This window comes from Chiloscyllium punctatum, chromosome 5, assembly GCF_047496795.1.
Source record: "Chiloscyllium punctatum isolate Juve2018m chromosome 5, sChiPun1.3, whole genome shotgun sequence".
Classification (NCBI taxonomy): Eukaryota; Metazoa; Chordata; class Chondrichthyes; order Orectolobiformes; family Hemiscylliidae; genus Chiloscyllium; species Chiloscyllium punctatum.
Genome location: NC_092743.1, coordinates 68646983 through 68672627, shown reverse-complemented (window position 1 = coordinate 68672627; position 25645 = coordinate 68646983). Strand labels below are relative to the sequence as shown.

Here is a 25645-nt window from a genome sequence, read left to right as displayed (position 1 = left end):
CCCAGAGGAAACCCATGGAGCCTCGGTGAGAATGTGCAAACTCCACAGATAGTTGCCCGAGGCTGAAATCGGGTATCTGGTGTTGTGATGCAGCAGTGCTAGCCACTCAGCCACGGTGCCATCCGAAGGATATTTCATGGCCCCTTTGAGCCCTCCTATTTTTGTACAAAAATTAAAAATCCCACAACCACCTGATAAAGGAGCAGCACTCTGAAAGCTAGTGCTTCCAAATAAACCTGTTGGACTGTAATCTGGTGTTGTGAGGTTTTTAACTTTGTCCATCCCAGTCCAACACCAGCACTTCCAAATCATCTTATTTTTATGTTTAGTTCTTTTCTGCTTCCTTTATATTTCTCAAGGGCTTTGTTTGATTCCCTTCCTTATGTATCCATATCTTTTTCTTTTTGGCTGAACTTTCAATATCTTTGTCATCCAAGGTTCCTGAGTCTTGACAGTCTTCTTTTTCATCCTCACAGGAATATGCTGGTCCTTAATTCTGATGAATTAACCTTTAAAAGACATGTCAAATGTGGATTTACCTTCAAACAACTGGCCTCTACCTAATTTCTCCAGTTCCTGCTTAATGCTATTTTGATTAGCCTTCCCCCAATTTAATACTTTCATCCAAGAAGCAGTCTTATTCTTATCCATAACTATCTTAAAACTTACGGAATTAAGTTCACTGTTCCCAAAAAGCTCCCCCACTGAAACTTTGATCACTTTACTAGGCTCATTCCCAATTCTAAGTTTAGTATGACTCCTTCCCTCATTGGACTATCTGCATATTGTTTCAAGAAACCCTCCTGGATGCACCTAACAAATTCTACTCCATCCAAGGCCTTGCACTAAGGGAGTCCCAGTAAATATTGGGGATATTAAAATCATCCACTGCAAACCCTGTCGTGTTTGCATATTTCTGAGATTTGCCAACATATCTGCTCCTCTATCTTCTTCTGGTTATTGGGAAGCCTATGGCTTAACCCCATCACAGTGACTATATCTTTATTATTCCTAGGTTCAATCAATATGGCCTTGCTACATGAGCCGTCCAAGATGCCCTCTTTTAGTACAGAGTAATGTATCTCTCCAACCTCCTTTACATCCTTCTATATCTCACCTGAAAAGTCTGAACCCTAGAATATTTCACTGGCAAACCTGCCATTCTCTCAACCAAGTAAAACAATGGGAAAGTTTAGTGCATAGGACTGTATGACAAAAATACAGTGAGCTGAAACTTCTACACAGAGAGGTTTCATTATTTTGTGAAAACTAATGAATAGAAGCAGTCATCCCTGCATTCTTGAATATTATGGGGAAGAAAGCTTTTAACCACTTGACGAATCATATACAGCCATAGACGCAAGTTCCAAAACTTAGGAAGAAATAGTAGGAATGCTACAGAACCATTTTTAGCCAAAACCATTGAATGGTTTAGATTCCACAAATGTGACCAGCATAATGCTGAATGTGTCTCTCAGTTTGTTGCAGTTTTACACCAGTTAGCAGAGTTCAGAAAAATCAAAGAGACCTTAAATCATGTTACCAGAGACAGACTTGGATGTAGTTGAAGATGTGAAGCAATCCAGAAGAGATTATTGATATAAATGAATCCAGATTCAAATAAATCAAAAGTACCAACAGTAGCGATGAAAATTGCAGCTAAGGGAGCTCAACAGGTAAGCTTGAGTATGAGATTTCACAAAATAGCAATGACAGACAGAAGCTATATGAAGGAACTGTGACAAAAAAAGGGAACATTGTACAGGCATGTTTGAGGAAGAAACATAAACAATCCCAAGTAGAAGTACAGGAATGAATGAGTAAAAAGAGAATCTACATAGCACAAGAAGTACATGAGAAAAAACCCAAGCTGTCAGTCCAAAGAGCAACTTGTACTAAACATACTTGCCATTGCTGGCAACACCAATCAATACTGGGTGCCTCCCTTACTAAATGGCAAAACAGTAAAAGTGGATGTGGACACCAGAGCGACAGTTTTATTGATACCTGAACATGTGTATCAGAAGCAGATGAGCTATATTGTGCTGCAACCCTCAAAAGTTGTACAAAAACACACACAGACGAAGTGGTGACTTTAAGGGGTCATATCAATATGAATATTGTGTTACATAGTCTGTTTGAAGACTTGACCTTTCAAATTATCAAAGAAAAATTTTCAGCTTTATTGAGTGTAGATGAAAAAAAAAACTCAACTGAGCTGAGTTGTCAGATCATTTGTCAGCTCCAGAGATGCAGCCAATTTATGTGGAGCCAAGAAATAGAAATGGGCAGATAATTTTGGTGGGGCTAGTTTGTGCACACTAAACAGCAGTGATAATGTAAATGACAGTATATATCAAGAAGTTTGAGGTATGTTGAACAAGAGGGATTTCAATTTGCATGTGGACTGAATAAACGTATTTTGGAGGACAAATTCTTGATAGTATGTTGTAGCATGAACTAGAGAATTGTTTATTTTAGATCTTGCATTATGCAATAATCCTTTTGTAAATAAACCTGTCTATAATACTGTAATATTTCACAGTGGTGCCAGTTAATCAAAAAATAGGATCTGAAATCTAAATAAAGGAAACTTAGGAGGATATAATGGGTAGATTGACAACAATGGATTGGTAATGGGTGGCACGGTGGCTCAGTGGTTAGCACTGCTGCCTCACAGCACCAGGGTCCCAGGTTCGACTCCAGCCTCAGGCGACTGTCTGTGTGGAGTTTGCACGTTCTCCCTGTGTCTGCGTGGGTTTCCTCTGGGTGCTCCAGTTTCCTTCCACAGTGCAAAGATGTGCAGGTTAGGTGAATTGGCCTGTTAAATTGCCCATAGTGTTTAGTGCATTAGTCAGAGGCAAAATGAGTCTGGGTGGATTACTCTTCAGAGGGTCAGTGTGGACTTGTTGGGCCAAAGGGACTGTTTCCACACTGTAGGGAATCTAATCTAATATAAAATTACTTTAAAAGGTATGAGGGTATACACACAATGTCTATTAGTTAACAAATTAATATATCGGTTAAAAGAAAAATAAATACTTTTAACGTAGAAAAATTTAGTAAAGAAAGTGCTCCAACTGTGGCTTATAAAACAAGTCAAAGGTTGTATTGGATTAAAGGAAGTTTATAAAGTTGCAAAAGCATTGTAGCCTGAGGTTTGGCAACATCTTGTAATTCTGCAAATGAGGGCCAAAGTAAAGATTAAGAGCAGGAAAACTAGCATATGAGAGAAAACTCGTAAGAATCATAAAAACCAACAGTCAGTTTCTTGAGCTTGTAAAATGGAAAAGATAAACAAAATAAAATGTAGGTCCATTGTAAACAGAGTCAGACAAATTTAGGAAGCAAACAGAATGCTTGGAGGAGCTCAGCAGATCTGGCAGAATTTATGCAGACGGAAGCAATGTTAACATTGAACAATATGACTTCTTCGGAGATTGTGAGAATAAGGAAATGGCAGAGAAACTAAATTAAACAAATACTTTGTGTCTGTCATCATAAAGGAAAATACTCAAAACATGCCAGGAGTAGTAGAGAAACTAGGGACTCGTGCAAACAAGGAACCGTAAGATATCAATGCTTGTAAAAATTAGTAAAAATAATTTAGTAGAGCAAATAATAGGATATATGATATGTATCCTAGTGTTGAAAGAGGTTCCTATATAATTGTATGGGTGGTCATGTTTCACAATTCTACAGTCTTTGAAATAGTCCCTGCCGACCGGACGGTGGTGAATTTAACCCCACTGTTTAAGGAAGGTACAGAGAGAGAAACTACAGACCTGTTAGCCTAGTTATGGGAAAATGCTAGAATCTATTAAAAAAAGAGTATGATAACAGGACACTTTGAAAATAATGGCAGAATTAGGCTGATTAAACATGGATTTATGAAAGGGAAATAATATTTCACAAGTCTGTTAGAGCTTTTTTCAGATTTGACAGGCACAATATACAAGGAAGTACTGGTGGACGTAGTATTTAGATTTTCAGACTATTTTCAGAAGCATCCCACATAAAGGTTATTAGACAAAATTAGAGCACACATACTTTGTGTGATATGCGAGCATGGATTGAGAACTGATTGAGTGCATTCAGAAAATGGGACGTATGAATAAATGGGTTATTTTCTTTTGGTGTGCTTTGACAGATGGTGTACAATAAGGATCAGCACTTAAGTCCAAGCTACTTCTAACCTATATGAGTGATTTGGGTGTGGCAATTAAATGTAATATTTCCAAGTTTAGAGATGACACAAATCTTGGTAGATTATGAGTTATGACAAGGAGGCAAAGATGATTCAAAGGGATTTAGAGGGGCTAAGTAATCCAGCAAAAATTGACAGATGGAATATAATATTAAAAAAATGAGGTTATCCATGTTGGTAGGAAAATCAGAAATGCGGAATACTTCTTAAATAGAGAGAGGCTGGGAAGTGTTGAGCTTGAAAGCAATGACGTGGATATTCTTGTTCTTGAGTTTCGGCTAAGAAGGCACAGCAAAAAATTAAGGCAGCAAATGGCCGATGAAGCTTAATTACAAGAGGGTTTGAGTGTAAGAGTGCACATGTCTTACTGCACTTTTTTATGTCTTGGCAGGATCACACTTTGAGTATTGTATTCAGTTATTATACTCAGCTGCATGGTAGCTCAGTGGTTAGTACTGCTGCCTCAAAGCACCAGAAACCTGTGTTCAAGTCCAGCTTGTGGGTGACTGTGTGGAGTTTGCACAGTGTCCCCATTTCTGCATGAGTTTCCTTCAGGTGCTCCGGTTTCCTTCAGTCCAGTGATGTGTAGGTTAGGTGGACTGGCTGTACTAAATTGCCTCATAGTATCTAGAATTGTGCAGGCTAAATGGCTATGGTAAGTGTGAGGTTATGAGGATAGAACGGGGTGGGGGTTCAGAGGTTCGGAGCATACATGCTGGCCGAATGGTCTCATATGCACTGTATGGATTATAAGGTCTCAGGTACCCCTATCTCAAGAAATGGATTATTGCCATTGAGTGAATGCAACATAGGTTTCCCTGTCTTGTTCCTAACTGCCCTATGTAAAGAGAATGTGCAGACTGGCCCTGTATTCTGTATAGTTTCGAAGAATGAGAGATGATCTCAGTGAAACATACAAAATACTTAAAGGGATAGATGGGGTAAATTCTGGTAAGGTGTTTCCCCTGATTGGCACACAATTGAAAATGAAAAGGATGAAGATAATTCTTTTTTACTTGTAGGTTTGTGAATCTAATCCCTAAAATAGGGTGATTATCCTATGAGGAAATACTAAATAGACTGAGCCATACGTTTTGAGTTTAGAAAAATGAAATATGATCTCATTAAAAATGCAAATTTCTCTCAGGGATCAACATGGGTAGCTGCAGAGCTCCGTTGTGTTTGGGGACTCCTAGAAGGCAGAGCATCCCTGAAAAGGTAAAATGTCTCATCAGCTCAGGAGTCCCTGGTTTGAGACTGAACACAATGAAGAAGGTTTGTTTAGGAAAACACCAAAACCTTTGAGAGATATTTTTGAAAACACACTGAGACAAAGTTAAGACCCAAAGAAAATGCAGAAACCTCTCAATACCTCATCTATCCAACTCTTCAAGTAACACCGATCCCACGTGTAGCAAAGTCTCCAGATTTAAAATTGGATACACTCACATGCAAGTTGCCCACCCTTTCCCCAGAGCTCTCCAGTATTTTCCTTCAGATAATTATTCAATACATATGACAATGAATAATTTTAAGTAACTACTGTTCCATCAGCTGAGCATTCCAAATCCTAACTATGTGCAATGAATAAAAGAGAAATAAAGAGCGATAAAGACTGGAAACAAAAGACAAAAATAAATCTGTGAAATTAAATTTAAAAATTAAAGACCGATTAATAATTTGCTAAATGCAGGAATTAGACTGAATAAACTAAATTGATTATTTCTGGACAATTGTGGTTGATTTGTATTGGAATAAGAATTAACATTCTGTTTCATGGGTACCAGTGCTCTTAAATAGCAGCCTTGACATTCTGAAGTGGGTTAAACAAAAAAACCTATGTGTGAGTCCAGAAGGTTCTTAAAATAATGAGAGGGTAATCTTTTGTTATGTGGTCTGTGTTTGAGAAATATTGTTCAAAGAGAAAACAAAGTCAAGGATCGTCTTTAGGTTTAGACTTTGAATTGTATGAGTAACGATATTGACTATACGTGAATACTAATTAACTGCCGTCTATGAATATGTCAGGCTCAACCAATAAAGACTAATCCTTCTTTATTGTGTGCTCATGTGAGTTTTTTTTAAGAGTGAGAGCTCTAATTCCACCTGTACTCTTATCCATGAACAGTGATGCGCAGCTTTGTGACATTGCAAGTTTCCTTCCAGATTCTGAAGCCCGTATGCAGCCACTAACTCAAGATGCTGTTTATATACAATAATGACTGGTTGGTATAAATTAACCTCGTTCTGAATATTCGCAACAGACAGTGTATCTCTCATTATCTAAGCATACTGGTTGATTTGTACATTGAGAATATGTGTCATTAATTACCATGATTTTCTAATTATTTTCTTAAATCTGGTCCAGTTATTGCTCTTTCCTGGTATAAAATGATCAACCTGCACTATTCACGTATAAATGAACAACCGCTTAAAGGAAATGGGCCAGAAAATCACTTATACCATCAAGATAAGGTTGTGAAGCATCCCATGTCTGAGATAACTGCTGTGTTTTGTTTGGGTTTGGATTTGTGGTCAGTAGAAAATGAGTGAAACCTTTAGTGATTTCCTTGGAAGTGAAATGTAGAAAGGTAGTTGGTTCAAGACTTTTGCTAGAAAGAGTAGCATTATAATTTTAATTTTTAACTGCAGGTAGTTCTTGGATAACACATGTTTCGGCTTTTCGATTTGTCAATAACATCACTGAAGAATTAAGAAATGGTATTTTGGAGAATGCTTAGCTCCATTGGCAATAGTGTGATTCCAATGGGGATCCTTTTGCATGTCTCATTCTGCGCATGTGCCGATATGCACGCTGAAATCTCTGTGCCGTTCTGTGCATGTGCCAATGTCAGTGTCGAAGTCTCTGTGCCATTCTGCACATGTGCAATGCTAATGCTGGTCTTCATGCCATTCTGAGCATGTGCTGATGTCAGCTGCTGACAAGAGCAGCTTTCTGTGACACATACTAAACAGAGAGCAATTTTTGCACATTTTGTAAATGTACTGTGTTGAATGTAATTTTGTTTCAATAATAAATATGATTTTAAACTTCATTCAGACTGTGCTATACTTTGTGTTAGACATTTGGGTATTTTTTGAGTGATTGTGAGTGATTTGTTTTTGCTGGTCTGTCCCTAACCCAACTTTTCGCATTAGCCCCATTATTTCGATTAAGCGATTTTCTATTAAGCGAGGTTTTGCTAGAATGGAACTATGGCATTATAGGAGAACTACCTGTATACAGAAATCTGATTTACAATGTTTCACTTCCTTCAAACGGATTGTATGCTTGTTTTGATCTTTACTGTCAAACAAAAAATAATGATGATGACATCACAGAACAGTTTGATTAAAAGAATGTTCTTGTTGCTTCAAATCTCTTTGATCACTTCTTGCTCCTTATTTCTTCATTCCCTTTTTAAAATCCATTTGTTTTTTAAAAATTCTACTTCATGATTTAACTGAATTTGAGTTGAGTCACCAACCAACCCAACCGCCCCGTGGCTGAACACTTTAACTCCCCCTCCCACTCCACCAAGGACATGAAGGTCCTTGGCCTCCTCCATCGCCAGACCATGGCAACACGATGCCTGGATGAAGAGCACCTTATCTTCTGCCTAGGAACCCTCCAACCACAACGGATGAATGCAGCTTTCTCCAGCTTTCTCATTTCCCCTCCCCCTACCTTATCTCAGTCCCAACCCTCAGACTCAGCACTGCCTTCTTGACCTGCAATCTTCTTCCCGACCTCTCCGCCCCCACCCCCTCTCCGGCCTATCACCCTCACCTTAACCTCGTTCCACCTATCTCATTCCCAACGCCCCTCCCCCAAGTCTCTCCTTCCTACCTTTTATCTTAGCCTGTTTGGCACACCCTCCTCATTCCTGAAGAAGGGCTTATGCCCGAAACGTTGATTCTCCTGCTCTTTGAAAGAGCTATCCAATTAGTTCTGCTTCTCTTGTTTAGTTAATTTCCTTTTGTCACTGCTTCCCCTATTATTTCAAGTATTACATTCCATTATTATTTCATGTATTACATTCAATATAACAACTCACTTATAAAAGGCCTTCTGTCACTTCTGACTCTTTTGTCAATCGTGTTAAGTCTGTATCCTCTGGGTTCTGCCTTATTTGTTGTCGGAAAAAGTTTCTCCAATTTTTCTCTTGACATCATGGATGATTTTAAATGTTGATATCAAAACTCCATATAACTTTCTCAGCTGTGAGAAAAATTCCAGCTTCTCCAACTTCTTCACATAGTGAAGTTTCTCATTGCTGATACCCTTTTAACAACATTTTTATGCATCCTGTCTGAGATGCCTAAAATTCAATACAATATGTTACTTGAAACCTCACTAGTGTTTACTTGAAGGTCAGCATTCTCTGCCTCTGTTGATAAAGCCAAGGATCCCAATGCTTTTTCTTAAAAAAAATTGATTTGTCAGGTTGTTTTGTCACCTGCAAATATTTTGTATATCCATCCTTCTGTTGTTGCACTCTTTTAAAATTGTATCATTTAGTTTATATTGGATGTCTTAATTTTTCCATCCAGGTGTTTGGCATTTCTTCACAGTTTGTCAATGTCAACAATTGTCCATGGTTTGCTGAAGTGTGTTACTGTCGTCTTATAGAATTTGACTGAACAGAAGGAGGCCATTCAACCCGTCATGTCTGTACTAGCTATCCAGCTCCTCCCAGTCTCCAACCCTGTCTCCGTAGTCTTCTAAGTTCATTACTTTTTCTCATCTCTCTTGCTGACAGTCTTGAAATTGAATAGTTACTGATATGCAAACTAACAGAAACAGGATATCTTTCTTTACTCTGTCAAAATTGTTCATAATTCTGACTGCTTCATTCAGGTCACCATTTAATCTTCTCTGCCTCAAGGAGAAGAAGCCTAATTTCTCTAAGGTTTCCTTGTATTTGAAATCCCTAATTCCTGATATCATTCTAGTAAATCTCCTATGCACTCTCTCTCTGGGACTTTAGCATCCTTCCTTAAATAAGGTACCCAGAACTGAACACAATCCTTCAAATGTGGTCTGACCAATAATTGTAGCAGTGTAGCATCACTTCCTTGCTTTTATACTCTATGCTGCTGTTTATAAACCTATAAGTCGTCTTAACAAATGTTTCAGCTTACTTGGTCAATTTCATTGTTTGCAAAATTTCTATTTTTCTGCAGACTTTGAATTGTGCCCTGTACCCAATCCAAGTTATTAATTTTTATCAAAAGGAGCACTAGTCCTGACACTGTCCCCTGGGGGACATCAAGGTATTCTTGTTTCCAGTCCAAAAATAAATCTCAGCATAACTATTTATTAAGCAATGTTATGTCCCTTCAAACATGACTGATTAATTTTGTCCATACATTTATTATGTAGAATGTGACTTACTACACTAATCTCTTAATTTTCTTTCTATTAGATCATTTTGAGTCCCTCAGTTAGGAACATCCTTGTCTATGTATCAAAAGGCTCTGGGTTCAACGTTGATTGTAGGACTTGAGCACAAAAATCAAGGCTGATGCTCTAATGGAATACTAAAGGACCCCTCAGCTGTTGAAAGAAACTGTCTTCTGTTAAATTGACAGGCAGGAGGCTAGAAGAACACAGCAAGCCAGGCAGCATCAGGAGGTGGAGAATCGATGTTTCGGCTGTAACCATTCTTTCGGACTAAGGTTGGGGGAGCTGCAGATAAAGGGGGAGGCAGGGGTAGGTTGGTGAAGTGGGGATAGGGGAAGACAAGTAATGGATATGACCTGGTAGGTCAGTGGGAGGTACAGATCCAGTTGGTGGCAGGGAGGAGTGGAAGGGATGGGGAGGGGCTGGGAAGGGAGGTTATTTGAAATTGTAGAACTCAATGTTGAGTCTTCTGGGTTGTAGACTGCCCAGGTGGAAGATGAGGTGTTGTACCTCCAATTTGCAGCGTGGTTCATTGTGGCAATGGAGGAGGCCAAGGATGGTCATGTCGGAAAGGGTGTGGGAAAGGGAATTGAGATGGGTGGTGACTGGGAGGCCCAGTCAGCCCCTGAGGACCCGGCTGCTATGCTCGGTGAACCGTTCCCTAAGCTTATGTTCGGTCTCCTTGATGCAGAGAAGACCACATTGGGAGCAACTGATGCAGTAAAATTAGTTGGAAGAGAGGCAGGTGAACCTCTGTCTCACCTGGAACGCTGTTTGGGGCCCTACATAGAGGTGAGGGGAGTGGTGTACCAGCAGATTTTGCATCTTTTCCGTTTGCAGGGGAAGATACCAACGAGTTTTGGTGGGGAGAGTGGCGCAAACCAAGGCCTGTCGAAGGAAACAGTCATAGAGTCATAGAAATGTACAGCATGGATACAGACATTTCAGTCCAACCCATCCATGCCGACCAGATATCCCAACCCAATCTAGTCTCACCTGCCAGCACCCGGCCCATATCCCTCCAAACCCTTCCTATTCATATACCTGTCCAAATGCCTCTTAAATGTTGCAATTGTACCAGCTTCCACCACATCCTCTGGCAGCTCATTCCATACACGTACCACCCTCTGCATGAAAAAGTTGCCCCGAGGTCTCTTTTATATCTTTCCCCTCTAATCCTAAACCTATGCCCTCTAGTTCTGGACTCCCCGACCTCAGGGAAAAGACTTTGTCTATTTATCATATCCATGCCCCTCATAATTTTGTAAACCTTTATAAGGTCACCCCCCCAGCCTCCGACGTTCTGCAGTTGTGTAGAGCATTGATGAGACCACATTCTCAGTAATGTGTTCAGGGAAAACAGCCCCAGCCTGTTCAGCCTCTCCCTGTAGCTCAGATCCTCCAACCCTGGCAACATCCTTGTAAATCTTTCCTTGCAGAAGGCAGAGAGGGGTGGGGAGGGGAAGATGTTTTTGGTGGTGGGGTTTATTTGGAATTGGCAGAAGTGTTTAAGGATGGTGTGTTGGATGCGAACACTGGTGGGGTTGTAGGTGAGGACAAGGGTGACTCTATCTTTATTGTGTTGAGGTAGTGGGTGTTTAGAGCTGTGGAACGGGGAATGGAGGTGGTGCGGTGGAGGGCTGTCTGGTTGACAGAAGGAGGCAAAGAACGTTGTTAGAAATAGGTGGACATCTGGGATATTTGGAAATGGAATGTCTCCTCGTCCAAGCGGATGCAGTGGAAGTGGAGGAATTGGGAGAATAAGATGTCTTGCAGGATACTGGGTGGGAGGAGGTGTAGTCCCGGTAGTTATGGGAATCTCTGGATTAGACATTGTGGTATAGTGCCATGTAACCCAGGACCTCTTTTATTTTCAAATAATAATTTAGTGCCCTCTTGCATGCTTCAATTTAACTTGCCTCCACCTCTAGATCCCAACAGGTCATTGGGTGAATATGATGGAAGAAAAATCTTATTTTCATCTTTTGCAAATTACTTTAAATATCTGCCCTCTTGAACTTGATCCTTTCATCAGTAGAAGTAATTTCTCTCTGTCTACTCTGATCAGAACTCCCATGATCCAACTTTAACCTGTCCAAGTCTTTCTCAGAAGGCAATCTGCCCATGCCCAGTACTGGTCTGGTAAACCAAGTAACTAGAAAGGCAAATTGAATGATGGGGAATGTAGTGATGTTTTCTGCAGTTGTGTAGAGCATTAATGAGACCACATTCTCAGTAATGTGTTCAGTTCTGGTGTCCTTATTTAAAAAAAAACAACGTCAGTGATAAGCAAACCTACATCCATAATGGATATTTTCAGGCTGGAATAAGGTTTGTAGTGGAGGTCCCCAGGGGTCAGTTCTGGGATCTTTGCTTTTTCTGATATTTATTAATGATCTAGATCTTGGGGTGTAGGAGACAGTTTTGAAGTTTGCAGATGACACAAAACTTGGAAGCATTGTAACTATGAGGAGGGCAGTGTAAAACTTCAAAAGAACACAGGCAAGTAAGTGGGTCAAAGGTCACAGATGGGTTTTCATACAGAGAAATATGAGGTGATGCACTTTGTTTGGAGAAACACTAAAAAAAATACAGAATAGGGAGTGCAATTCTAAAGGCGGGGCAGTAGCAAAGGTTCCTGAGTGTATGGTATGCAGATCATTGAAGGGGGCAGGAGTGGAAGAGTGTGAAATTAATAAAGTATACAACATCCTCAGCTTTATTAATGGGGGCATAGAATACAAGAGCAATGAGATGGTGTTTAACTTATGTCATAGAGATGTACACCATGGAAACAGGCCTTTTGGTTCAACTCGTCCATGCCGAACAGATATCCCAACCCAATCTAGTCCCACCTGCCAGCACCCAGTCCATATCCCTCTGAAGCCTTCCTATTCATATATCCATCCAGATGCCTTTTAAATGTTGTAATTGTACTAGCCTCCACCACTTCCTTTGGCAGCCCATTCCACAGGTGCTCCATCCACTGTGTGAAAAAGTTGCCTCTTAAGTCTCTTTTATATCTTTCCCCTCTCACCCTAAACCTATGCCCTCTAGTTCTGGACTCTCCCACCCCAGGGAAAAGAACTTGTCTATTTATCCTGTCCATGTCCCTCATAATTTTATAACCCTCTATAAGGTCACCCCTCAGCTTCCAACACTCCAAGGAAAACAACCCTAGCCTATTCAAACTCTCCCTATAGCTCAAATCCTCCAACCCTGGCAGCATCCTTGTAAATCTTTTCTGAACCCTTTCAAGTTTAATAACATCCTTCCAATTGGAAGGAGACCAGAATTGTACACAATATTCTAAACGTAGCCTAACCAATGTCCTGTACAGCTGCAACATGACCTCCCAACTCCTGTACTCAATACTCTGGCCAATAAAGGAAAGCATACCAAATGCCTTCTTCACTATCTTATCTACCTGTGACTCAACTTTCAAGGAACTATGAACCTGCACTCCAAAGTTCTCTTTGTTCACCACATTCCCTTGGACCTTACCAGCAAGTGTGTAAGTCCTGCTAAGATTTGCCTTCCCAAAATGCAGCACCTTGCATTTATCTAAATTAAACTCCAACTTCATTTCACAGCCCATTGGCCAATCTGTTCAAGATCCTGTTGTAATCTAAGGAAACCTTCTTTACTGTCCACTGCACCTCCAATTTTAGTATCATCTGCAAACTTACTGACTCAACTCTATCATTCTGCCCTCCTCAATCCTCTTTGTTACTTTTTCAAAACTCAATCAAGTTTATGAGACATGATTTCCCATGCAGAAAGCCATGTGGACTATCCCTAATCAGTCCTTGCCTTCCCAAATACATGTGCATTCTGTCTCTCAGGATTCCCTCCAACAACGTGCCCACCACTGACATCAGGCTCACCGGTCTATAGATCTCTGGTTTGTCCTTCCCACCTTTCTTAAGTAGCGGCACCGCATTAGCCAACCTCCAGTTTTCTGGCACCTCTTGGGACCTCAACTGATGTATTATGTACACTTCTTGGTGTCACATTTTTGGAGACATATGAATGCATTGGAGAGAATGCAGAAGGGAATTCTGATAAAATGGTTCCAGTAATGAGAAATTTCAGTTGTAAGGATAAATTGAAGGAGCCAAGACCCCTTAGAGAGGTGAATTTTAAGATATCTGATAGATATTTCTAAATCATTAGCAGTCTGGATGGAGCAGATGGTGATAAAAATTGCTTTTGAAAGGAACACGAACCAGAGGACACAGAGTTAATGTGATTTGTGAAAGTAGCAAATGCGAGGAGAGAAAATACTTTTTGCACACAGCGAGTAGTGAGGTACAGAATGTACTACCTGAAAATGGGGTGGAAGCAGTTTCAATTGAAACAATCAAGAGGGTATTGGCTGATTATTTAGATAGAAATAATATGCTAGGGTGAGGAGGATTTTGAGAGTAAGGGAAGATACTCATTTGAAGAATTGGTGCAGGCATGAAAGCCAAATGACCATCTTCTGTACTGTCGCATTTCTGTGATATTCTGAATACTTGACAATATTCTGGAAATAATGCTGAAGACTTGCACTTGCTTTCCCCCAACCATTTCAGTACAGGTACAATGCTGCTGTCTATCCAACAAAGTGGAAAACTACCCACACTTGTCCTGCATGCAAAACGCAGGACAAATTGTATCCAACCAGTTACCAGTTGGAATCATATCTAGTAGACAGGAAGGTGATGGCTGCTGTTGGAAGTCAGTCATCTTAGTCCAACACATTTCTGCAGAAATTCTTCGACATACTGTTTTAGCTTCAACCGCCTTCAGCTGCTTCATAAATTACCATTCTACCCCACCCCTACAATATAAGGTCAGAAACGAGATGTTTGCTGATGATTGGACATATTCGGCACCATTCGTGACTTGTCAAATATGGAAGGAGATCCTGTTTAATTGTAGCAAAACCTGGACATTTACCAGGCTTGGGCTAACAAATGGCATGTAACATTCAGAACACACAAATGTCAGGCAATGACCAGCTCCAGCAAGAAAGAATCTAGCCATTGACATTCAAGAGCATTACCAACTCTGAATCCTCCATTACGAACATTCTGTGGGTTGCCATTGACAAGAAACTGAATTGAACTAGCTATATAAGTACTGTGGCTACAAGAGCAGATCAGACCTGAAAGGTTCTGCAGCAATTAACTCACCTCTTGACTCCCCAGGGCGCAAGGTGCAAGTCAGAAGGATGTTGGATTAATCCCCACTTGACTGAATAAATTTAGCTTCAACAACAACTCAAGAAGAGGTGGATATATATTTGAAAATGACAAATTTCAAGGGCTACAGAAATAAGTTTAGAGAATGGGACTAGCTGAGTAGTACCTTTGGGAGTTAGGACAGACAAGATGAGTTGAATAGCTTCCTTCTATATGTAAAAGTCTATTACTTTATAAGAAGTTTGACACCATCTTGGATAAAGCAGTACACTTGATTTTCACCACATCCACAAGCTCCCTCCTCCACTAATGCACAGTAATAACAGTGTGTACCATCCTCAAGGTGCACTGCCAAAATTCACCAATTCTCCATCGGCTGCATGTTCCAAACCGAAGACCATGCCATCTAGAAGGACAAGGGTAGTAGATACATGGGAATGCCACCATCTAAAAGTTCTTCTCCAAGTCACTCATCATTCTGACTTGAAACTATATTGCCATTCTTCCCACTGGGCTTTCAGACTTGTCCAATTTCACCACCATTTCATTGATACCTTCCTCAATACAAGTGTCATTACCAAAATGTAGAAATACACCAAATATCCTTAGATTACCTTGCCACATCAGCATGGTTACTTTCAAGTGACACACCCTTGCAACCCTTGAAAGTTTCACAGGAACACTTATGACTTATAGTCATAGCATCATACAGCACAGAAGCAGAGCCTTCAGTCAGACCCTATGCCAAACATAATCCCAAACTAAAAGTAGTCTCACCTGTCTGCTCCTAGCCAATTTTCCCCCAACGCATTCCTATTCATTTATTTGTCCAAATGTCTTTTAAACATTGTAATTATGCCCACATCCATCACTTCCTCAGGAAGTTCATTCCACATGTTAACCGTCCTCTGTGTAAAAAAAAAGCCTCTCATGTCTTTATTAAATTTCTCTCTTCTCAATTTAAAAATGTGTCTCCTAGATTAGAAATCCTCAATCCTAAAGAAAAGACACCTACGATTAATTCTATCTATACGCCTCATGATTTTATTTCACCACCTATGCAGCACTGAAAACAGGTCCCAGCCTATTCAGCCTTTCTTTATAACTCCAACCTTCCATACATGGCAAACATCTTGGTAAATCTCTTTTGAATTCTCTTTAGCTTAATAATATCCTTCCTATGACTGGGTGACCAGTTCTCCTGAAGAGGCATTACCAATGTCCTGTACAATCTCAACATGACTTCCCAACTCCTATACTCAAAGGACTGAGCAATGAAAGCAAGCTAACATGGCTACATGCTTCTGTCAAGTTTCTTTAACTACAGTGATGCACATAAATCTTGTGTATCTATATAGGATGTATCTTCTGACTCTTAGCTTGCTTTCTTAGCATTGGCACAGGACATTGGTAATGCCTCTTCAATAGTACTGTGTCCAGTTCTGGTCACCCAGTCATAGGAAGGATATTATTAAGCTGAAGAGAATTTAGAGGAGATTTACCAAGCTGTTTGCCATGTATGAAAGGTTGGAGTTATAAAGAGAGGCTGGATAGGCTGGGACCTGTTTTCAGTGCTGCGTAGGAGGTTGAGAGGTGAAATAAAATCATGAGGCGTATGGATAGAATTAATCGTAAGTGTCTTTTCTTAAAGATTGTGGATTTCTAGATTAGGAGACACATTTTTAAATTGAGAAGAGAGAAATTTAATAAAGACATGAGAGGCAATTTTTTTACACAGAGGACAGTTAACATGTGAAATGAACTTCCTGAGGAAGTGATGGATGTGCGCATAATTACAATGTTTAAGAAAGCATTTTGCTTTTCTTTAGTGGCTGCCAACATCTGTGACAAGTTTTTTTTTGTACAGAAAGAGAGGCAGACAGATTGTTACGTTTGGCGTCCTGAATAGTCAAGATGTGTTGGTTTATGGCACCACACTATATCACTACACAGTATGTAACAGCAGTTATGTGTCAAACAGTGTTATATGTTATGTACTTCAATCAAAAGGCCAGGCGCAAGAGCAAAGTGGATTGATTCTTAATGTGATAAAGAAGGACTCCAGTCAGTGAGGGATCACTGCCACAGTTAGTCTTTTTTTTTATTTCAAAAATATACTTTATTCATAAATGATTTGATGGTCTGTACATTGGATCATGCCATACATATGTCCATATTTACAAACACAGATTCGACTTTATTCTTGTCCTTTACAATCCTGTGCATTTTTTCAATCTTGTATATATACATATATTTGGCTGGGGCATCAGCAGAGCCCAAAAAAACGTCTGTATGGGCCCCCTGTTCTTCTTTCGGCAGGCCGATCTTACACGGTGGTCTTTCCCCACCGCGCCTTGGCGGCAGCTGCCCCAAGCTTCAGCGCGTCCCTCAACACGTAGTCTTGGACCTTGGAATGTGCCAGTCTGCAACACTCGGTCGGGGTCAACTCCTTCAGCTGGAAGATCAACAGGTTTCGGACCGCCCAGAGAGCGTCCTTCACCGAGTTGATGATCCTCCAGGCGCAGTTAATGTTCGTCTCGGTGTGAGTCCCGGGGAACAGGCCGTAGAGCACGGAGTCCCGCGTCACGGCGCTGCTCGGGACGAACCTCGACAAGCACCACTGCATTCCTCTCCAGACTTCCTCTGCATAGGCACATTCCAGAAGGAGGTGTGTGACAGTCTCGTCCCCCCCGCAGCCACTTCGAGGGCAGCGTGCGGTGCGGCAGAGAGTCCGGGCGTGCATAAAGGATCTCACAGGCAGAGCCCTTCTCACCACCAGCCAAGCCACGTCTTGGTGCTTGTTGGAAAGTTCTGGCGATGAGGCATTCTGCCAAATGGCTTTGACAGTCTGCTCAGGGAACCGCTCGACAGGATCCGCCCTCTCCTTTTCCCGAAGGGTCTCAAGGACGCTACGTGCTGACCACTTCCTGATGGACTTGTGGTCAAAGGTGTTTTTCCTCATAAATTTCTCCACGAAGGACAGGTGATACGGAACGGTCCAACTACTCGGAGCGTTCCGCGGCAGCGAGGCCAGGCCCATCCTTCGCAACACCAGGGACAGGTAGAACCTCAGTACGTAGTGACACTTGGTGTTTGCGTACCGGGGATCCACGCACAGCTTGATGCAGCCACACACAAAGGTGGCCATCAGGGTGAGGGTGGCATTGGGCGTGTTTTTTCCCCCATTGCACCGGTCTTTGTACATTGAGTCTCTTCGGACCCGGTCCATCTTTGATCTCCAAATGAATTGGAAGATGGCCCGGGTGACTGCGGCGGCACAGGTCCTGGGGATAGGCCAGACCTGTGCCACATATAGCAATACTGAGAGTACCTCACACCTGATGACCAGGTTTTTTCCCGCGATGGAGAGCGACCGTTGCCCCCATCTGCCTAGTTTCTGTCTCATCTTCCTGATCCGCTCCTCCCAGGTCTTGGCGCACGCCCCAGCCCCCCCGAACCAAATACCCAGCACCTTCAGGTGGTCAGTCCTGACGGTGAAGGGGATAGAGGATTGGTCGGCCCAGTTCCCGAAGAGCATGGCCTCGCTCTTGCCTCGGTTTACCTTGGCCCCCGAGGCCCGTTCGAACTGGTCGCAGATGCACACGAGTCTGTGCACGGACAGCGGATCCGAGCAGAAAACAGCGACGTCATCCATGTACAGGGAGGCCTTAACCTGCAGGCCCCCGCTGCCAGGAATAGTCACCCCCCTCAGGCTCGCATCCTTCCTGATGGATTCGGCAAATGGCTCTATGCAACACACAAACAAGGCGGGTGAGAGGGGGCATCCCTGCCTGACTCCAGATCTTACAGGGAAGCTATCTGATTCCCACCCATTGATTGAGACTGCACTGACAATGTTGGTGTAGAGCAGTCTGATCCAATTTCCGATTCCCTCCCCAAAGCCCATTTTGGAGAGGACATCCCTCATATATGTATGCAATATCACTGCCACAGTTAGTCAATTGATTCAGCAGACTCCAATCCAGAGGATTGGTCACATTAAAGTGAGTTGACAGTGACAGCCCTTGATGTCAAAGCCACATTAAATTGAGTGTGGCATCAAGGTATCCTAGCAAAACTGGTATTGGGGGCAAACTCTCTGGTGGTTGGTGTCATATCTGGCAAACAGGAAGATGGTTGTGGTTGGAAATCACTCATCTCAGCTCCAGGACATCTTTGCAGGGCTTTCTCAGGGTAATGTCCTCGACCCAACCATCTTCAGTTGCTTCATTAATGACTTTCCCTCCGTCATAAGGTCCGAATTAGGGATGTTTACTGATGAATGCACAATGTTCAAGCAGCTGTCCCATCTCCTCAGATGATGAAGCAGTCCATGTTTAATTGTAAGAAGAACAGGACCGTATCCAGGCTTGGCCTAACAAATGGCAAGAAACAATGGTGCCACACAAATGCCAGGTAATGACCATCTCCAATAAGACACAATACTGCCCCTGAAATTCAATGGTGTTACCATTACTGAATCCCATACTGTCAGCATCCTGGGGAGTTTATCATTGACCAGAAACTCAACTTGATCCACCATAATGTTACAACGTTTACAAGAACAGTAAATAGCAGTCAGTAACTCACTTCCTGATTCCTCAAGGCCTGTCAACTATCTATAAGACACTTGTCTGGAGTGTAGTGAATTACTCTCCACCTGCCTGGATGGGTACAACTCCAATAACACTCAAGAAGCTAACACCATTCAGGACAAAGCAGCCCACTTGATTGGCACCACATCCACAAGTATCCACTCCCTCCAGCACCATCGCATTGATGTTAGTGTTTTGTACAAACAACAAGATGCACTGCAGACATTCACAAAATATCCTTAGTGAATACTATCCAAACGCATAACACTTCCAGTTAGAAAAGCAAAGGCAGCAGACATGTGAGATTACCATCACTTGTAAATACCTTCCCAAGCCATTCACCATCCTAACTAGGGAAATATATCACTGTTCATTCCTTGTTGGCTGGGTCAAAAACCTGGAATTCACTTCCTATTGGCATTCTGGGTCTACCTACATCCATAGACAGCAGCATTTCAAGAAGGCAGCTGACTACCAAGGTTAACTAGGGACAGGCAATAATTGTTGGCCAGCCAGTGACACACATCCCTCAAGTGAAGAGAAAAAAGAATCCTGCAGATCAGGTGCAACCTGTGTTATGTCAGTTGGAGTGTCCCGGAGACATTAGTATGTGGTTGGGCCAACAAAGAAAGGAACTGAGTACAATGGAGATGAACTCAAGTGTGTTGATTCATAAATCAGAAAATGTTGAGTGGGTGTGTAGGAAGTGCAGAGTGCAGGAGCATGTTGATAGTTTGGGAGGATCAGAAGGATTGGAGCCATTGAGGGGGGCATGATGAATGCCATAGTGAGGGTCTAGTCACGAGCTTTGATACGAGGTGTGTGCAATGGGACAGTTAGAGAGAGTACTGGGCCCTGCAAGTGTGGGGCAACAAAAAGCATTTCTACATCTGCATCACATCATTCTATCTGACAGACAAGAACAGACCAATTACACAATTAATGAGCTGAAGAGCGGAAGATTGTGTGTGAAAAGTCAACATGGGGCTATGACAGAGCAGCTTGTCATGAGTTTCACAGAAAAAGATAAAAATAAAAGGAAAATTCAGCCTTTAAAACCTTGAAAATAGTTTTATTAATTTGTTTAGACATTGAGTGTGTGAGGTTTAAACCTGAAGCATATTGACATCGTAGTACTGCAATTATTGTATAATTTGGCTGATTAAAGTTTGCTGGCTTTGTTGCTTATCAGTTCATCACACCAATAAGAAACGAGTTTTAGAATGTAAATGTTCAAAGTCAGTGCTGTTAAATGCCCTCTACAGCAGTCTGCCAGAATCTAGTGCAGTCATGTCACTTCTCTCAGATTATAATCCTGCAAAACAGTCCGATCAAAAAGCAACAGTAATGTTGGCGACCAGTGACATTATACATAGTAGAATATAAATCACATAGCTTTATGCCTAATCAATCTCTTTTATTGTCTGATCTCTTGAAAAGCAAATTATTCGCATAGGCATTCGTTTAAGGGAGCATGTCATCTTGTTCAATCAGCTTCATGAAGATGCATATATGTAAAGGATGCAATCTTTATATTCTTTTTTAAAATGAACCATTATGCCAGGAAATGTTTCATCCAATTTATCCACAATAAGATCCAACAAAGTGAAGTAATGACTAGTTAATCTATGTCTTATGATTTGAAAGGAGGATTTTGCCAGGATAAATTAAATCTCAAAGGAAGAAAATATTCTGCTATGTAGTAACATTTTGTTTCCACTTTAGGAATCAATGTAAGTTGTGATTGAGTGTGATTTTGCACAAGAACAGTTCACAGAATGTGTACATTGATAGACTAGACCAGCATTTATTACTGATTCCAAATGGTCAGTATTTGTTATCATTCCCTAATTATCCCTTGGACCCAATGACATAGAGTCATAAAGCTGTACAGCATGGAAACAGACCCTTCGGTCCAACCTGTCCATGCCGACCAGATATCCCAACCCAAACTAGTCCCACCTGCCAGCACCTGGCCCATATCCCCCGAAACCCTTCCTATTCATATACCCATTCAATTGCCTCTTAAATGTTGCAATTGTACCAGCCTCCACCACATCCTCTGGCAGCTCATTCCATACACGTACCACCCTCTGCGTGAAAAAGTTGCCTGTTAGGTCTCTTTTATATCTTTCCCCTCTCACCATAAACATAATGAGCTATTTCAGAGGGCAGTTATGAGTTAATCACATTGCTGTAGAGCTGGAATCATATATTTAGGCCAGACAAGGTAAGAGTGACAGATTTCCCTTACTGAAGGATATTGGTGAACAAGATTTTATTTTATGATAATCAAATGTGGCTAAATGGTCACCATTTAGTTATTTATTACAGGATTTCACTGAATTCAATGTCACCATCTGCCATGATGTGATTCAAACCCACATCCCAGATCAGGTATCGAGGTGAGCTTCCAAGATGGAAACTGGCTTAGTCATAGCTGACAGAGGATAGTGATGGAAGGATGCTTTTTTGAATGGAGGGTTGTGACTAGTGGTGTCTCACAGGGATCAGTGCTGGGATCTCTACAGTTCGTGTTCTACACAAATGATTTGGAAGAAAACATGGCTTGTCGACTTAGTAGTTGAGAGTGTGGTGCTGGACAAGCACAGCAGGTCAGGTAGCATTCGAGGAGCAGGAGAATCGATGTTTTGGGAATAAGCGCTATTCCTGAAGAAGGGCTTATTCCCGAAACATTGATTCTCCTACTCCTCGGATGGTGCCTGTCCTGCTGTGTGCTTTTCCTGCACCACACTCTCAACTCTGAGCTCCAGCATCTGCAGTCCTCACTTTCTCCTTGTCCAATTAATATGTTTGTGAATGTTACAAAGATTAGTGGTGTTGTGGGTAATGAGGAGGATTGTCTGAAGATACAGCAGTATATAGATCATTTCGAGGCACGGGCAGAAAGAAGGCAGATGAAGTTTAATCTGGACAAATGTGAGGTGGTGTATTTTGGAAGGTTAGGTTTAGCCAGAAATTTTACAGTGAATGGCAGAACCCTTAGAGGTATTGATATACAGAGGGATCTGGGTGTGCGGCTCCACAGATCATTGAAGGTGGCAGATAAGGTAGTAAAAAAGGCATGCTTGCTTTCATTGAAAGGGGCATTGACTGTAAGGATACACAACTACAGCTTTAAAGAACTTTAATTAGGCCATGATTCGGAGGTGCCGGTGTTGGAATGGGGTGTACAAAGTTAAAAATCATACAACACTAGGTTTTAGTCCAACAGGTTTATTTGGAATCACTAGCTTTCGGAGCGACGCTCCTTCATCATACTCCATAACCACCTGATGAAGGAGCAAATAAACCTGTTGGTCTATAACCTGATGTTGTATGACTTTTAACTTAGTTCAGCCACACTTGGAATATTGCATACAGGTCTGGTAACCATGCTACCAGAAGGATGTTGATGCTTTGCAGAGGGTACTGCTAAAGTTTACCAGGATGTTGCCAGGTAATACCAGGAGTATTTTAGCTTTGGGCTTGTTTTCACTGGAATGCAGGAGATTAGAGGTAACTTGATAGAAGTTTATAAGATTGTGAATGGCATGAATAGAGTGGAAAGTATGAGTCTTTTTCCCAGGTTGAAGGGGGTCAATTACTAGGGGATACAGGTTCAAGGTGTTTGGGGGTGAGTGGTGTTTAAAAGAGATGTGCAAGGCATGTTTTTCACACATAGGGTGGTGAGCGCTTGGAACGCGCTACCAGAGAAGGTGGTGGAAGCAGACAGGATAGCAGCAATCAAGAAGCACCTGGATGAATATATGAATAGGAAGAGAATAGAGTGATACGGATCCTGTAAGTGAAGACTGTTTTAATATGCAAGCGTAAAATGTGTCAGCACAGGTTTGGAGGGCCAAAGGAATTGTTCCTGTGCTGTATTGCTCTTTGTTCTTCTTTGTTAATCTGGTGTGTGGATTACTAGTTCAGTGACATGAGCATGACACCACCTGCTTTTCTGTTCCCACTATACTGATACAATTCATAATACAACAACCTATGGTTATGCAGCAATGAAACATCCAAGGTACTTCAGAGGAGCATTATAGAACAAATCGAGCTGTACAAGAAGGTGACCTAAAGTTTAATTAAAAAGGTAGATTTTAGCAAGTGTCTCAGTTGAGATTAGTGAGATGTGAGGCAGAGAATTAAAAGGAGTGAATTCCAGAACTTATGCAGGCACACTCACTAATGCCAATATTAAATGTAATAGTGCATGATTTTCATGCTTGCATCAACAAAATTTTGGGATTTTTAAATGTGGAGAGAATAATAATTTGTGGACTGAAGATTCTGCAGATATGGTTACATCTGAGCCACTGAAACACTATCACAGATTAAAATTAAAAGTTGAAAATCACACAGCGCCAGGTCTAAATAGCAGAAAAGGTTTAGTCCAAAATTAAATTTCTTGGGAGATGCTCCCTTTGACCGGTGTACATATACCTGTTCAGTAGAATGGAACTATGATGATAATTAAAACTCAAATTTGTTTAGCAACACATTTTTCAAGTGCCAAAAAAGATTTGGTTGAACCTACACTATCTTTGAATAGCAGGTTAATGTCTCAGATATTGAAGAGTATGTATCATGATAGGGATTTTATTTTTCTTAATGTTTGCTTTCCTGCTAGTGTGGTTGTACAAAAAAATAATGGAATAGATTTTTAACTTACTTCACAAATGTAATATTAAATTAAAAATCAGATGGTTTTTATAATGGCCATTAAGTTGAAATCTACCTGAAGTTGTCCTCTTAGTTAATCATTTTTTTTCTGATATTTAATAAACACATAGATTTGTATTGGTAGCAGCCAATTCAGCTGGCACAAACATTCATTGAGAAGTATTATCGTTAGATATAATGTTTAGGTTGTAAGTACAAAAATAATTTATTCAGAGAATTAATTCTTAAGCTTAATTTTTGGAATTCACAGATCAACTTTGCCATATACAATGCAATAGTTCTGCCACTCAGCAAGTTTTGAGAAGATTTGTAGCTCAGGTTGAGGTCCTGGATGTAGGTTTGCTCGCTGATCTAGAAGGTTCATTTCCAGATGTTTCATCACCCTACTAGGTAATATCTTGAGTGAGCCTCCGGGTGAAGCACTGCTGATAATTCCTGCTTTCTACTTATATGTTTGGGTTGGTGATGTCATTGCCTGTTCTTTTTCTCAGGGGTGGTAGATGGGGTCTAACTCGATGTGTTTATTGATAGAGTTCCGGTTGGTTAAGGCAATCACTAATGAAGGAAAAGCTTTCTTCTTTGTACAATGTGTAACAAGAACTTGTTCTTTCTAAATGAAATGTCCCTCATTTTATGGCATGGAAAATGCCACGAAAATCAAAATTAATGTTTTGTTTTCTATTTATACAGGTTATTGAACAACAACCAAATCAAAAGAATACCAAGAAAAGCATTTGAAGACTTGGACAATCTGAAATATCTGTAAGTGTTAAAATTTGTGTTGTTGTTCTAATGTTGTTATACATTATGATTTAAATCTATTTTAGTGTTCCATATTGTGGTCACTGCGTTGATTTTGATTATTTACCAACAAATTTGTGGGCGGCACGGTGGCACAGTGGTTAGCACTGTTGCCTCACAGCTCCAGAGACCCGGGTTCAATTCCTGCCTCAGGCGACTGACTGTGTGGAGTTTGCACATTCTCCCTGTGTCTGCGTGGGTTTCCTCCGGGTGCTCCGGTTTCCTCCCACAGTCCAAAGATGTGCAGGTCAGGTGAATTGGCCATGCTAAATTGCCCATAGTGTTAGGTAAGGGGTAAATGTAGGGGTATGTGTGGGTTGCGCTTCGGCGGGTCAGTGTGGACTTGTTGGGCCGAAGGGCCTGTTTCCACACTATAATGTAATGTAATCTAATCTAATCTGCCTGATACTGCTGGCAGATGCTCTGATCAGTTTTGAAGACTGGGCCTCATTATCATGCCATTGGGATAGGGGGTTACCATTGACCAGGATCTGAACTGGACGAGCCATGGAAATACTGTAGCTACAAGATCAGGTCAGAGGTTAGAAATCTTGAAGCAAGTATCTCACCTCTTTAGTCCTCAAAGCCTTTGCACCAGATAGGAGGATCAGTTGGGAGTGTGATAGAATATGCTGCACTTGCCTGGATGAATGTAGCTCAAATAACATTCAAGAAGTTTGACACCATCCAGAACAAAGTTGGCATCACTTCCACAAATATCACTTCCTCTACCACCAGTGCTCAGCAAGTC

General features: G+C 41.2%; 1 protein-coding gene across 2 annotated transcripts in view; it reads left to right on the top strand.

Moving 5' to 3' along the window:
* LOC140477143 (peroxidasin homolog) overlaps nt 1–25645 on the top strand; it is a 583119-nt gene that overhangs the window by 258970 nt on the left and 298504 nt on the right. For both annotated transcript variants that reach the window (XM_072570507.1, XM_072570508.1), the window contains exon 3: nt 24784–24855. In XM_072570507.1, the coding sequence (XP_072426608.1) occupies nt 24784–24855 (72 nt within the window). The remainder of the gene's footprint in view (nt 1–24783; nt 24856–25645) is intronic.